The sequence below is a fragment of the Monodon monoceros genome, unplaced genomic scaffold (assembly GCF_005190385.1).
Source record: "Monodon monoceros isolate NGI ecotype Baffin Bay Population unplaced genomic scaffold, NGI_Narwhal_1 Super_Scaffold_16, whole genome shotgun sequence".
NCBI lineage: Eukaryota > Metazoa > Chordata > Mammalia > Artiodactyla > Monodontidae > Monodon > Monodon monoceros.
In genome coordinates, this window is record NW_021703772.1 from 23,304,090 (window position 1) to 23,317,700 (window position 13,611).

The window sequence follows — 13,611 nt, forward strand, 5'->3', positions numbered from 1 at the left end:
CATTGTTCTAGAGGCTTTAGCTGAATAATTAGATAAGAAAAAGAAGTAAAAGGTATCTATACTGGAAAAGGAACACTATTCTCACAGATAACATGCCAAGATAAAATATAGGGAATATTCTAAGAAATCTACTAAAAATATTAAAATAAATAAATGAGATATTGTATATTGATACAAGATCAATATACAATAATCAACTGTATTTCTGTACCTTAGGACTGAACAATCTGAAAATTAAATTAAGAAACCATTTTCACTTACAATAGCATCAAAAAGATTAAAATACTTAGGAATAAATTTAACAATAGTAGTACAAGATATGTGTATTTTCTTTTTTTTTTTTTTTTTTTGTGTATTTTCTTTTTGCTGCTGTAACGAATTACCACAAACAGTGGAAATAAAATAACATGAATTTATTATTTTCTAATTCTGGAGGCCAAAATTCTGAAACAAGTGTCATTGAGCTGAAGTCAAGATATCAAAAGGGCTGGTTCTTTCTGGCATCTCGAGGCGAGCAGCTCTTTCTCACAACACATGGCATCACATTGCTCTTCCTCTGACCCTTCTGCCTTCCTCTTTCACATTTCAAGGAGGCTTGTGATTACATTGGGCCCTCCTGGATAATCCAGGATAATCTTTTTAAAGTCAGCTGATTATCTTAATTCCATCTGCAATTTTAATTCCACCTTGTTATTTAACCCATTTACACATTCTGCAGCATCTTGTCCAGCTCTTTTTCATGCCTTCAATTTTTTGCCAGTTTTGAAAACCTGACATTTTAAATAGTACAATGTGGAAAGTCTATAAATGATATCTCCTCCTCTCCAGGGTTTGTTGTTGCTGTTTTTAGTGATTTTCCTGAAGTAATTCAATAAAGTCTATATTCTTTGTTGCGTGGGGTCAGAGAAGTCTGCCTGGTTTGTTAACGATTAAACAGGTGAGGTTTAAATGCCTTGAACAAATGAGTCATCCAGTCTTTGTTGACTGGCTCTGTTGGGGCACGTGTTCAACACTGGAAATTCGCAACTCTGCCTTACTTAGTCTTTACTTCCTGCTTGAGCTGAACTTCACAGCTCAGCCAGCTGTGAGAGATTAGACCCTTCTGAAATCTTTCCTGAGCATGCCCTCCAAATGCATGTGTCCGTTGATATTCCTAGGAACATGATAGTGTTTCAATGCTCCCTATGGACATTTAATTATCTAGGTTTTCTGTTTAAGAATTTTGCTTAACTTCTTGTTTGCCTAACTGTTATTGTTACCTCAGGCAGCTGCAATATTAAACATGTACTGCTGATTGTTTGCTACAAATGCCCCGGAAAATTGTCCATTCATACAAAGTAAGCCCTGACTCAGGTCGAATAAAAACAGGCCCTGCAAATAGGGGTTTCCAGGGGGCTTCTTGAAAGTTCAGATAGTGACATTTCTCTGAGAATGGGGCTTTGTGGAGCTTTCCAAACTTGTTCTGCTCTGCTACTTGCTACCATGGCTGTGAAGCAGTTGGTTTTCAAGACCACTGCAGAGTTGGGGAAAGAAAGGGAAGCGGATGGGGCAAGTTAAAACATGAAAAAGGTCACATTCTTACTCCGGTGCAGTAATTTTTTTTTAATAAATGCTCCTTTAATTGGTCCATGCTTGGTTAATTTCTAGAGTTCTGAAAAGTTCATTGTGACAGTTTTTGCCAGTGTTCTCTCTGCTTTTATGAAGGAGAGATTTTTGAAGTTCTTCCCCTAATGATTGGACTTTTGACTGAAATTTATCCTCAGTACAATATTATTCAGAGAAGATTTTATATTTTAGGGTTTTTATGTCAAATGAAGGACTAATATTAGGTTTTAAGTTCCTATGATAAAGCGATCTCAGTGGTAACAAGTGGTGCGTGTGTGTATGCATGTGTATGTTTGTGAGTATATCCGTATAATCACATGATACTACCAAGAGTATGAGAAAAAGTGGTCATATCCTGGTCTATTATCTTCTACTCTGTTCATTTTAATTAAATAGTTATTGATTCCCTATAATGTTTCAATTGATAAGCTATGTCCCAAGGATATAGAGATGAATAAGATACAGACTGCCCTAAATAAGCTTATAGTATTCCTCAGATTTTTTTTTTCTTTTTTTTCTTGCTAGAAAGAGAGAGACAGGCCAATAGACCTGGAGACAATATTGGTTTCAGAGGAAACCAGATCTCGACTAGAATCTGCCAAACAACACCAACAGTGCCACATTTACCAAATGCTTACTCTGAGCCCAGGGCTGCTAAATGTTTTAGATAGATTTTCTCATGCATTCTTCATGAAAAGCTTATAAGTAGGTAATCCCCATTTTCAAATGAGCAACTGAGGCTCTCAGAGATTAAATAAAATGACCTACCTGGTTCTTTGTCACACTGACACATGAAAACAAGCCTGACTTTAGAAGGTGCTTCTTACATGTTGAAGCAGATTCTGCCCCTTGCCCGAGGACAGTCCTTGGGCAGTCTCTCCAAGTTTGCACTAAGTTGTGAGACTATGGGACATTTTTATTTTCTTAACACTTTTCTCTATGGTGATCATGTATTACTTTTAGAATTAGACCAGAAAAACATTTAAAGAAGTATGCTGTTATGCTTAGCCTCTTCACATACAGGTGACAAACTATATTAAGAACTATATTAAGAAGCATAACATACACCTCTTCAAAGAATATAAAGTGGAATTTTATTATTTAATAGGTATATCTCAAAATCATCTTGGTAAAAATCTACTGAGGTTTCCGGATTATGAAAGTATCTACCTCTGAAGCTCAGAACATCACAATCTTAGGGAAATGGTAGGTCAATCCCTTCATTATCTTTTGAAATTTGAACTCTTGGCTTTATGTTTATAGAAAATAAAATGGTTAACCATGTTTCCATTTTTTAATAACTAAACGATATACCTGTCAGAGAGTTTTCATACTATGGTTTTAGGCACTGTATAAATACATGAACAGGTAGCTTGTACCACAAAGAGAGAATATGAGGGATTCTGCAGAGACCCATTTACTCACAAATTCATAAATCAGCTTATAAGGGTAGAAGTTATGTTTAACAGGATGCTGTCAGCTCTGTTTCTGTCTCAGGCAGTGAGATCAGGAAAAAAAATGCAGCACTGTGAAATTGTTTAAACCACTAATCCCAACTACTTTCATTTTATAGAGATATCTGGGAAGATACATGCTGTTTCACGTAATAAGCTGTGGTCATATCAAAGAAAATGCAACCTCAAGTACCAGAGAACTGGACATTGTATTTACATTCAAAACCATGTTACTGTCATTGAGCAGTCCTCCTTTATTAGGTAAAGACCAAATGATGTATTATTAAGGTAGTGTAGTGTACGTTTTATTGATCTATTGATATTAACCCAGAGATTGATATACAACTCTGTTTCATTTGCCCAAAGCTAGTCTAAATGGGCCAACAATAATAATACATGCCTGTGGACAGAGCAGGTCAAACATTACGTGCTTTACTTTCCTCAAAAACAACAAAAATATTTTATTTTTAAATGCTTTCAATTTAAATACTTTTAATTTCAAAAAGCAATTTTTTTGGTGTTTCTAGCCAATTATTTTCCTTCTAGAACCTAAAAAAAAGGAAATATGCAGAATTCTTTCTCTCTTCTGTAAAAGCAAAATACGATGAGCTACTTGGTACAATTTCTAAAGAGACACATTTTTAAGGGCTAAGGACAGATGAGTAACATACCTCTTTTTGCATTAATTATATTTGTTTTCAGTTTATAAATGATCTTATTTTTAACTTGGTAAGACCTTCAGACATGATCCTCAAATGTTTCATGGTTTGAGAGCATTCTTCTAATTCTAGCTTGGTGTAACCCAGACATCACAATATAGTCTTTCCTTCCTAACCCATTGTGTTTAAGGCTACCAGTTTTATAAAAATTTCTGATCTAAGTTCTCACCATACCTATCAATGAATAAAAAATAATAATAGGTAACATTTCTTGAGCATACAGTTGCCGGGCAACAGAACTTGTGTTTTTTATATATGATAGAATTTAGCCTTCATAATTAACCTACAAAGTAGATATCATTATTGCATCCATTTTGCAGACAAGAAAACTGACAGGACTAGCAAAGGTGAAGGTAGGATTCTAATTTGGGCAACCTGAAACTCTGATTCCATGTTTTAGCAGTTTAGAGCATGACGTCTACCTTGCACAGGATTATGCTTAAGGTTCCTGCTTTTTGGCACTGTACATTTCATTCTTTCAACAGTGCAGATGCACATTCTCTGCATAGCTCCACCCCTTCATCATTTTCAGCAACCAATGAATCACTTTCAACAGCCAGTTCATCAGTCTACCCAGTAAATGCAAAGGGTGCTTTACCTTACCACTGTATGATCGCCATCTAGTGGTAAATATGTAATAATAGATGGTTCTACAGTGATTAGTTACCCATGTCATTCCTAAAAAAGTGTCTTGATTCACAAATTCTACTAAGGAACTTAAAAACTTAGATGCAGTCAAAACCAATTGTACTGTAAACAATAGATGACAATGATTTAATTATGTGTATAGTGTTATTTTAAAAGAATACAGCCTTTGCAGTAAGAGTTTTAAATTGCCTTCAATTTGTAGAGTCTGTATAATATTTGTATAGTGTTTATAGTTAAAAGTTTTCCACATACATTTTATTTTTTAACTTATAAATATGTTAGAAAAATTCACTGTTTAAAATATTTTAATAAAATATAACCATTATCATTAAGAAAAAGAAAAAATGTGGCTAACCTTTATTGAGAATAAATACCAACTGGACAAGTAACAATGCCTTGAATAGCTACTGAAGGCTTAGACAAAGAGGCTTTGCTTCTATTTGGATTTTAGGTATTTTTGCTTGTTTGGTTTTATGTTCCCCACTTTGCTCTATTACCCGTGAATACTCATTCCTCGTTTGACCCATCCGACTCCATGGCATCCAGATTCTACACTCACTTGCCAGACCTTCTTAGTTCCCAGCTGTTCCAAAATCCATTCTCCTTGTCAGTTCCAACACATGGGGCTTAATAATATTTGCAAACATCTGTGTCTTAAGTATAGATGCTAGATTTTTACCCAAGAACTTTAAAGTAACTTTGAATGTTAATTATTAGTATAATTTATAATATGATGTCCTCATAGTTGGATCACTTATATATTCCACGCTTTTCAAGTACAAATCTTACTTGGTCGTTGTATACCACTCTTTTTAAACATACAACTGAATTCCATTTTCTGCATTCTCTTTAAAAGTTTTTCATCTATAATTATGAAAAGGGCCTAGAGTTATGGCGGTGGTACTACACTTGCCCAATTTAAAATTATGTTTATGCTATGTTTGTGAAACCAGTAATAAAATTTCATTTTTTTCTTGTCCTCAGAAAATTTAGTGAACCTAAAAATTAACTAATTTATCTTGTTTTTATTAAATAAAGTTTTTAAAACTCAGTCATAAAACTTCAGAAGATGGGAATGAAAAGCAGAACTTCTAGAACTCAGTTTCTTCCACTGTTATTAATCTATTCTGGGTCTCTGCTCCATCTTGATTCAATATTGGTGATGTTAATTTTCATAGAAATCTATTATTCTATCAAGAATTCCAAACATATATTTTTTCATCTCTGTATTTATGGTTTTAACTCTTTCCAAATTGCTAAGGTTAATATTTCTGTTTCCTACATGTATTTTTTCCTTTTTTGAGTTATCTACTTACTTCAATATTATAGTTCCTTATTTTATTATTTTTTCTTGAAAAAAACCTTTTGGATTAATATAAATGTACTCTTTTTATTCTAATTCATTCATTTCTACTTTTCACTTATCCATTCTTTGCTTTTCTATATTTGTTGACCAGTTGTACTTTTTAATTTAAATTCATAATTCACTTATTTTCTTTTTTTCATTTAAAAAATAAAACTGTCAAAGTGATAAATTCTACTCTGAGCACACTTCTGGTTACATCTCGTAAGTTTGATAAGTATTGTGTTTGGGACTGTTTATCAACTAGGTAATAACCGTTTATAGTTCTCTGACCCAATATTCATTTATTTACTTTTTAATAATTCAGATTTTATTATATTTTAGTTATTGATTTATTTTCTTTTACTACTGAATCTTGCTCACAAACCTTAGTTTGTATATTTGTTATTCTGAAGAATTCATTCATGTTAAATTTGTGGTTTAAGAGTTATATATTTTTAAAAACCTAACAATGAATGATTTCAAAGAATCTACAATCTCTCTTCATAAAGTATAAAGTTCAATATATAATACTAAATACACTTGCTATTTTATTAATTTCTCTAATTCTACTGTAACTTTGTTTACTTCACATATTAAAAACTGATATACTTTGAAGTCTTTGACTCTGATGACTATACTTTTGGCAGAATCTTCTTTTATTTACGAGCTTTGTTTTATATATTTCAACATCATATTATCTGATCCTCAAGTGATATTTAGTTACCCTCCCAGTTTAACTTTTTTCTGTTAGTCCTCTTTTTCCTGATATTAATATTATCATGCCTGTTGTGTTTGTCATTTACGTATTTAAGATGTCCGTTATGACAAGGGAAATAAGACGACTAAGACTGATTTGGGTCACTCAGTGTATATACCACTGTCATATCAAGTGGGTTTGACCCCCAAAAGAAATCTGAATTATGTCACTGTGGCAGGAGACACAGTGGCTTGAATGTCATAGTAATCAGGAATACATACAACTGGAAGTTACAGAAAACACTCAACTAGGAACAATTGCAATTAAAAATAAAGAAAATGTAGGAGTTTATTTTTCTATGTGAAGAGAAGAGGAATTAGGCAGGTGTCACGTTATAATGTGTCTACTCTGGACCTCATCCAAGGGAGCAGAAACAAGCTATCACAAAGATGGGCTCTGAGGAAGACTATGACTGCATTTATTAATCAAAGATCCAACTACAGATTAAAGTGTCATATTTGAATCAAATTTATTTTATGTTTGATTCTTTGATTATAGATGAGTATATAAATAGGAAAGATATTATCTTTAACAATAAATTCTTTTTTTACCAACCAAATTATCTAAGCAAAACTAAAAATCAAATATCACAAACTTAAATTTCAGAAACAACTTTTAAGGCATAAATATTATGTATGTATATATATGCATATATTATATATATTATAGTCCATAATGTATGGTCTTCGGTGTTGATTTACATGCAGTAAGCATTATAAAATGTCTGAGGCCTGAAATATAAACTCCTTCAGAACCGATCTCTACCCCAAATAAAAAAGAGCTTTTTTGCTGTTGTTTCTAATAATCATTTATTATTTTCACCAATTCTACAAATGGAACACTTGCTATTCATTATCTCTTACTTAAAACACATATAGCTAAATATATTTTCTCCCGTTATTTTTATCCCACATGCACTAGAAAAAAGGAGTGTGGCTACATTTTACTAAAATTCTGCCAAAGAAAGTACTGAACGTAAATTCATACTATGAGTGAATAATGATGTATTTCACCTCATTTTAATTTCAGTAATTGACTGGAAAAACAGGGAGATCTATTAAAAGGACCATGTGCTGGTCAAACACTAATGAGAAAATTTCAGAGTCACGGGTTGTCATGGTGACAGGGTATTATAGAAATCTGATTAGTATGCCCAGCAGCTACAGAAGTGATAGGCTACACTTCTAATTGTGTTGTCTCTGCTTGCAAGATGGGCTTTATGTTTCTGAGACATGAGAGGCAGGGCAGATTTGTTTATCCACATACCAGATACAGAACACATTACATGTTCAAAAATTAAATTCAAACATCTAGTACCAAAGATTATTTGGTAAAATTATTTGGTATAATTTTAAAATTATATTTGGTATAATTTTAAAATTATATTTTAAAAACATTTTCAAAAATTAAAATTAAAAAATTAGTTTACTCTTCTCATTAACACACAAATTTCTGAACAATTTAGTTACTTTTATTTCAATCTAATTTCATTGACATTCATACTAAGGATAAGACAAAGATGGTTTAAAAAAAAAAAGTCTTGTGAAAACAAAAAATAAATCAATAAGGTCCTCCTAAGACCAAAATTTCCCAGTGGAATGGTTGAGAAGTTGCACTACGGACTATGCATCTCCAAGAGTAGTTAGACCAGAGACTGTTTGAAAGAGCCAGATAGAGCCAGATGCTTAACAAATGTTAAGCATAATGTTGAATAAGAGAAGACAGTTGGGATTAGGGATAGCAGTTGACCACAAGCAACTGTGGGCAGAGCTTCCTGCCACCAGAATAATGTACTACATGTTTAACAATGTCTTTCCTTCTGTGCCCCGGTTCTCTTGGTACAAAAATTCAGTGAATCCTGAAAATTACAGGGCTCAATGCCTTCAGTTCTGCTTTGTTTTCTTTAATGTCTTGAGTATCATTGAAATTTTTAAAGAAATTGATCACTGCCTCCTGATCCTTTTTGGTAGAAAACTTAATTCTAAAAGGAAAACATGCAAGATTAACAGAGGCAAAGTAAACATTGATATGCATTATTGAAATTCATGTGCCTTTTCATAGCTATGAGTACAAGGAGCATTCCTAATGCTTGTCCTGGGAAGCTTATTACTCTTTTTAAATGCATTAGCATGTGGACTAAGTTTTACATGTACTAAATATCAAAAGCAATCAATCTAAAGTCAATATAAGGAAAGCCAAAGGAGCATTATCTACACATTTCAAAATTCAGTGGAAGAGGTGGGGTTGCAGAGAGAAAAGTGGCAGTACAAAGTTTCAAGTTTCATTTATACAAGACGAGTGAGTCCTAGAGATCTACTGTACAGCACAGAGCCTACAGCAAATGATACTTATTGAATACTTAAAAAATTGCTAAGAAGGTAGATCTTACGTTAAGTAAGATAAAATAAAGTGGATGGGAAGAAACTTCTGGAGATGATAGATATGTTTATGGTATAGATTGTAGTGATGATTTCAAGGATGTATACTTAACTCCAAACTTATCAGGTCGTATATATTAAATATGTACACCTATTCATACTTCAATAAAGTGGCTTAAGAAAAAACAACAAAAAAAAAAGCCAGCAGAGTGAAGACACAGAGTAAACAAATGCATTCCTGGAGAGATCAGGCTGGCTCTGGGAGTTGTGTGTACTGACCTGGGATGGAAGCAGCAATCCGAAAGCCAGTCGGTGTGGCCCAATCCTGTGAGAAGCACATTGCCTTTGGGGAGCCCCACCACCTTCCAGACACGGTCCTCCCCACAGGAGATGAGGATGTCTTTGCGGGGGTGCGTGATGATGCTACACAGGGAAAGAGAAGAAAAGGTAGTTATGGGGAGATAACAGTGAATGGTTTCATACTGGGAACAAATGAAATGGCAGGGATGATCCATTTCAGCCAGGCAGGACGGCTTACTCAGGATGCTGGCTCAGAAGCCAGAAGAGCCAGGTTCGACGTCCTGGCTATAGCTCTAGCTTATGGCTTCTTGAATGCCATCAATCTAATTAACTTCACTGGATCTCAGATTCCTCATTTGAAAAATGGGATGGTTGATTTAGGTGAATGCTCATGTCTAATTCTGGTTTGAAACAATAATTCTGTTTTTTTTCTTTCAGGGAGGAAAAGTTATGCCAATGAAAATTTGGTGTTAGGATATTTGGACCAGTAGCCATGCTTATTATATAAAAGCAAACTTCTTCTCAGACTATAGTATATCTTAAATCAGGCATTATCCAGGAAAAGATCATGAATCATAACCACATTATCATAGTTCTGTAATAAATTCTATGAATGAAACATTAACTCCATGGTCCACTATCTACACAAAGGAGCTCAAATTCTTCATTAATATGCCACCTAAATTTGCTTCAGTCAATGCACAGTACACAAATTACAGTAATGAATTCAGGATGCAAAAGACAATTCCCACTCTATAAAGGCACAGAGGGAACTGAGAAAGAAGTATGTAAAATTAGTGATTAACGCATTAAGCAGTATTATTTGAGCCAGACTATGATGATTGTGGCTGTTTATTTATTTACTGAAGCTAATCCATTCTAAAATCAAGAGTCGAAAAGGTTAATGCCTGATATCTTATCTATGGCAATGCTTTAATCTTAGTTATATAGCGTTTCGTCTATGCCTTACAATGTAATGGGAACGAATGTGCCGAATGTTAAGCACCTATTGAAATACCCGCCTAAATATTGGCAACAAACTGTTCAGTTTCAACACAGCCATCTCAAGTCAAAGACATAATGCATTTACTTGCCTATACAGCGAAGTGAAACAAATAATGACTTAAACAAATAATGACTTAAAAAATAAGAATTACACATTCATTTCTCCCACAGTCCATTCTATGAATGGCATTGTTCCCTTCTTCTGCAAAAAAGACTTTAGGAAATCAATTTCCCAAAGAAATCATGGTCTGGGTCCATACCTACATGAGTAACTCCAGGGCTTACATGAGAGCAAAACTTTTCTCCTTATGGATCCCTTCCAATAATACCATTAAATCCCAGAATTGTGAGCTGAAAAATCATGTCTTTCCATTAGACCTATCCAGTTTTGGAAATTTGCTGGGGTCAGTGTTGGAACTATTCAACTCACAGGTATGTGACTACTATGAGCAGGGCCTTCTTTCTGGTGAAACAGTTTCCCTTTTCTCTAGCACTTTGCTGCTCAAAATAAACATAGTAGAAGGGGAATTATTCATTTTGTAATTCATCATAATTGGTTTGTGACTTCCAGAAGGCCAGTTCAGGAAAGGAATTTATTACAGCTCAAACTGGGGAGAGGATACATTTATAGAACTTAATTAGAAGAAAAATATGATGAGAGGTAAAAAATGTCAGATTGAAATGAATTCTATATTCAAACACACATAAGAAGGCAAACCAAATCCTTGAAGCTACTGAGTATGATGTATGTGAGCTCACAGCTTTCCGGGCAGACACATGCACACTTGACTAGATGATAAATTTTACCCTCTTTACGTGAAGATAACTAAAGTCATTGATGTCTTTACGAACTTTGAAAGATAAGTTTCCAAAATGACTTTCATGGGGGAAACTATTTGTAGAAGTTAAGGGAAAAAAAAGATAAACACAAACCTACTGGTGGTTAATCAGTTTTGGAAGTGTTTTTCCAGACTCTTCTGAACCCTTCTACTTTGAGGGCCCCTCCATAACACCTGAACTTCCTGAGCACTCATCCCATTAATCACACTCTCAGGTTTCTCTATGCATATATTTCTTTTCTAACATTACATATGACTTTTTTTCCTAATTATTCTGGACCAGTTTCAGTCAAACACTGATATTTTATTCTTTAAAAAGTATAATTTACATCATCTATGAAATGGTCTTTAAGTGATTAGAAATATTTCCAGCGTGTATAGAAGGGAATTTAATGCTCTCGTAAGAATCAATTAACAAGTACTTGTTATTGAGTTAGTCACAGAATAAGTGCACCAGCGAAGACTGGGTCATAGTGATAAAGATCCCCAATCAAGAGTTGCAGATTCTGGGCTTCCCTGGTGGCGCAGTGGTTGAGAGTCCGCCTGCCAATGCAGGGGACACGGGTTCGTGCCCCAGTCCGGGAAGATCCCACATGCCACGGAGCGGCTGGGCCCGTGAGCCATGGCTGCTGAGCCTGTGCGTCCGGAGCCTGTGCTCCGCATCGGGAGCGGCCACAACAGTGAGAGGCCCGCTTACCGGAAAAAAAAAAAAAAAAAAAACAACAAAGTTGCAGATTCTGATTCCAATCATTCCCTGTGGGAGATGATCAAGATGGAGAACACAGGTCAGGGGCCACGAACCAGAAATATTCCCCCAGATACAGAAGTTTAGTGAAGCTGAGTGTCATTATCAACTCCATAATGAGGCACTGGTGTCTGAAATCCTCCTCCTTCTCTCCATCATCAATTAACAACAATAATATTCAACAATAATATTCAACATTGTTTGAAAACTAAATGTGCACCAGAATTTGTACTAAATCCTTAATTCTCACAGCAAGTAGAAAGAAAGCTCACGAGGGCAAGGGTTTATGTCTGTTTGTTTGTTGTGTACTTGCTGTATACTCACCCCCAACAGTGGCTGGGATATATTAGCTATTCAGTACACACTTGTCATGTCTGACGGGGGGACTGACTTCGGTACAGTTAATTTTATTATATTATGACTAAGTAAACAGAGGTTGAGATATTACGTAAATTGCTCAAGTTTGATAATAGATGGAGGCTGACTTTGAATCCAGGATGGTCTGAATTTGAGGATCATGAATTTAGACATTTTTACTTAGTGTCAGTCTTTCATAGTTTATTATTTATATGTGTGTACTGTAAGTATCAATAATTCTTGTAACAGAGATGGGAGATATCATTCCCAGTAAATGTTTAAAGTCATTTAGTCATAATTAAGTCCTGAGTTAACACATCTAGGAGTTTTCAGTGTATATATCAGAGCTGGGTACCACCTGACATAACAGTCTTAAAAAGAGGACCCTACTCTTTACAATAAAATGCTCTGGTCCTATAAGAGAAACCAGGTGAGTAGCACCCCTTGTACATTCTGATCTACAAAGGCTTTTGTGCTAATATATTACATGTTGCACTTAATAAACTCATTAATTTGTTCTCTTGTGCTAATATTATGAGCCTTGTATTATTCTTTAAGTTATCAGAGGGCATTAATGTTTTATTTACCTATTTTCATAGAGAACTCTTCAAAGAATAAATATTCTTTGTAAAGAATAGATAAAGCATAAATGTAGAAGGATATTTAATAAGCATTGATTCCATGGGCATTTAATTCATTGAGAATTTTCCCAGTATATTCAGGCCTCAACTTTCATCATTCTATTTATCTCTAAATCAGTCTTTTAAAGAAGTTGAAAAATGGGAGAAATAACTAACAATTTATAGGAGTCAGTTCCTGATCTCCAAATGGCATACATTAACTCATTTAACGGTCATAATGCCCCCATGAGTTAGGTCTATTATTATTCCTATTTTGCAGATAGGGAAACTGGGGCACAGAGAGGTTAAATGATCTACTCAAGGTAACAAACCCAGGAAGTGGCAGAGGGAGGACATGAATTTGAGCAGACTGTCTCCAGAGTCCATCTCTCTCTGGAAAGTGGGCTCAGAACCTCATCCCTTTCCTTTTTTTAGATGATAACATTGGAGAAGAAGCCACACTGAAGATTGTATTATTTTTATCTAGGGAATTTATTGAGATGATCTTGAAATTCAAAAACACTGATAATTTTTTTTTGTCATTTTTCTAATGATGTGTGAAAAGGTTTTAACTATTGTCACTTATTTTCTGGAAGTTGGGCACTGGTTAGGTTCAGCGTGGTGGAGAAATAGATCAAAGTTGATTGGAAAAACAAGTACTTATGATCTAAAGCTGAGGTTGGCCAACATTTTCTTAAAGGGCCAGAGAGTAAATATTTTAGGCTTATAGACCATATGGTCTCTGCCATAACTATGTAACTCTCCTTTTCACAAATAAGGAGGGAATACTAAAACTGACCCATAAGGGTATTGTGCTGTGAGGATAAGTTGGTATATGT

The 13,611-nt window shown here is 34.5% G+C and overlaps 1 protein-coding gene across 1 annotated transcript in view; it reads right to left on the minus strand.

Moving 5' to 3' along the window:
* The window catches only part of SPAG16 (sperm associated antigen 16), an 875,915-nt gene that overhangs the window by 459,896 nt on the left and 402,408 nt on the right, over window positions 1-13,611 (minus strand). Inside the window, exon 11 of the mRNA XM_029225940.1 lies at window positions 9,186-9,329. Coding sequence (XP_029081773.1) covers window positions 9,186-9,329 — 144 coding nt within the window. The remainder of the gene's footprint in view (window positions 1-9,185; window positions 9,330-13,611) is intronic.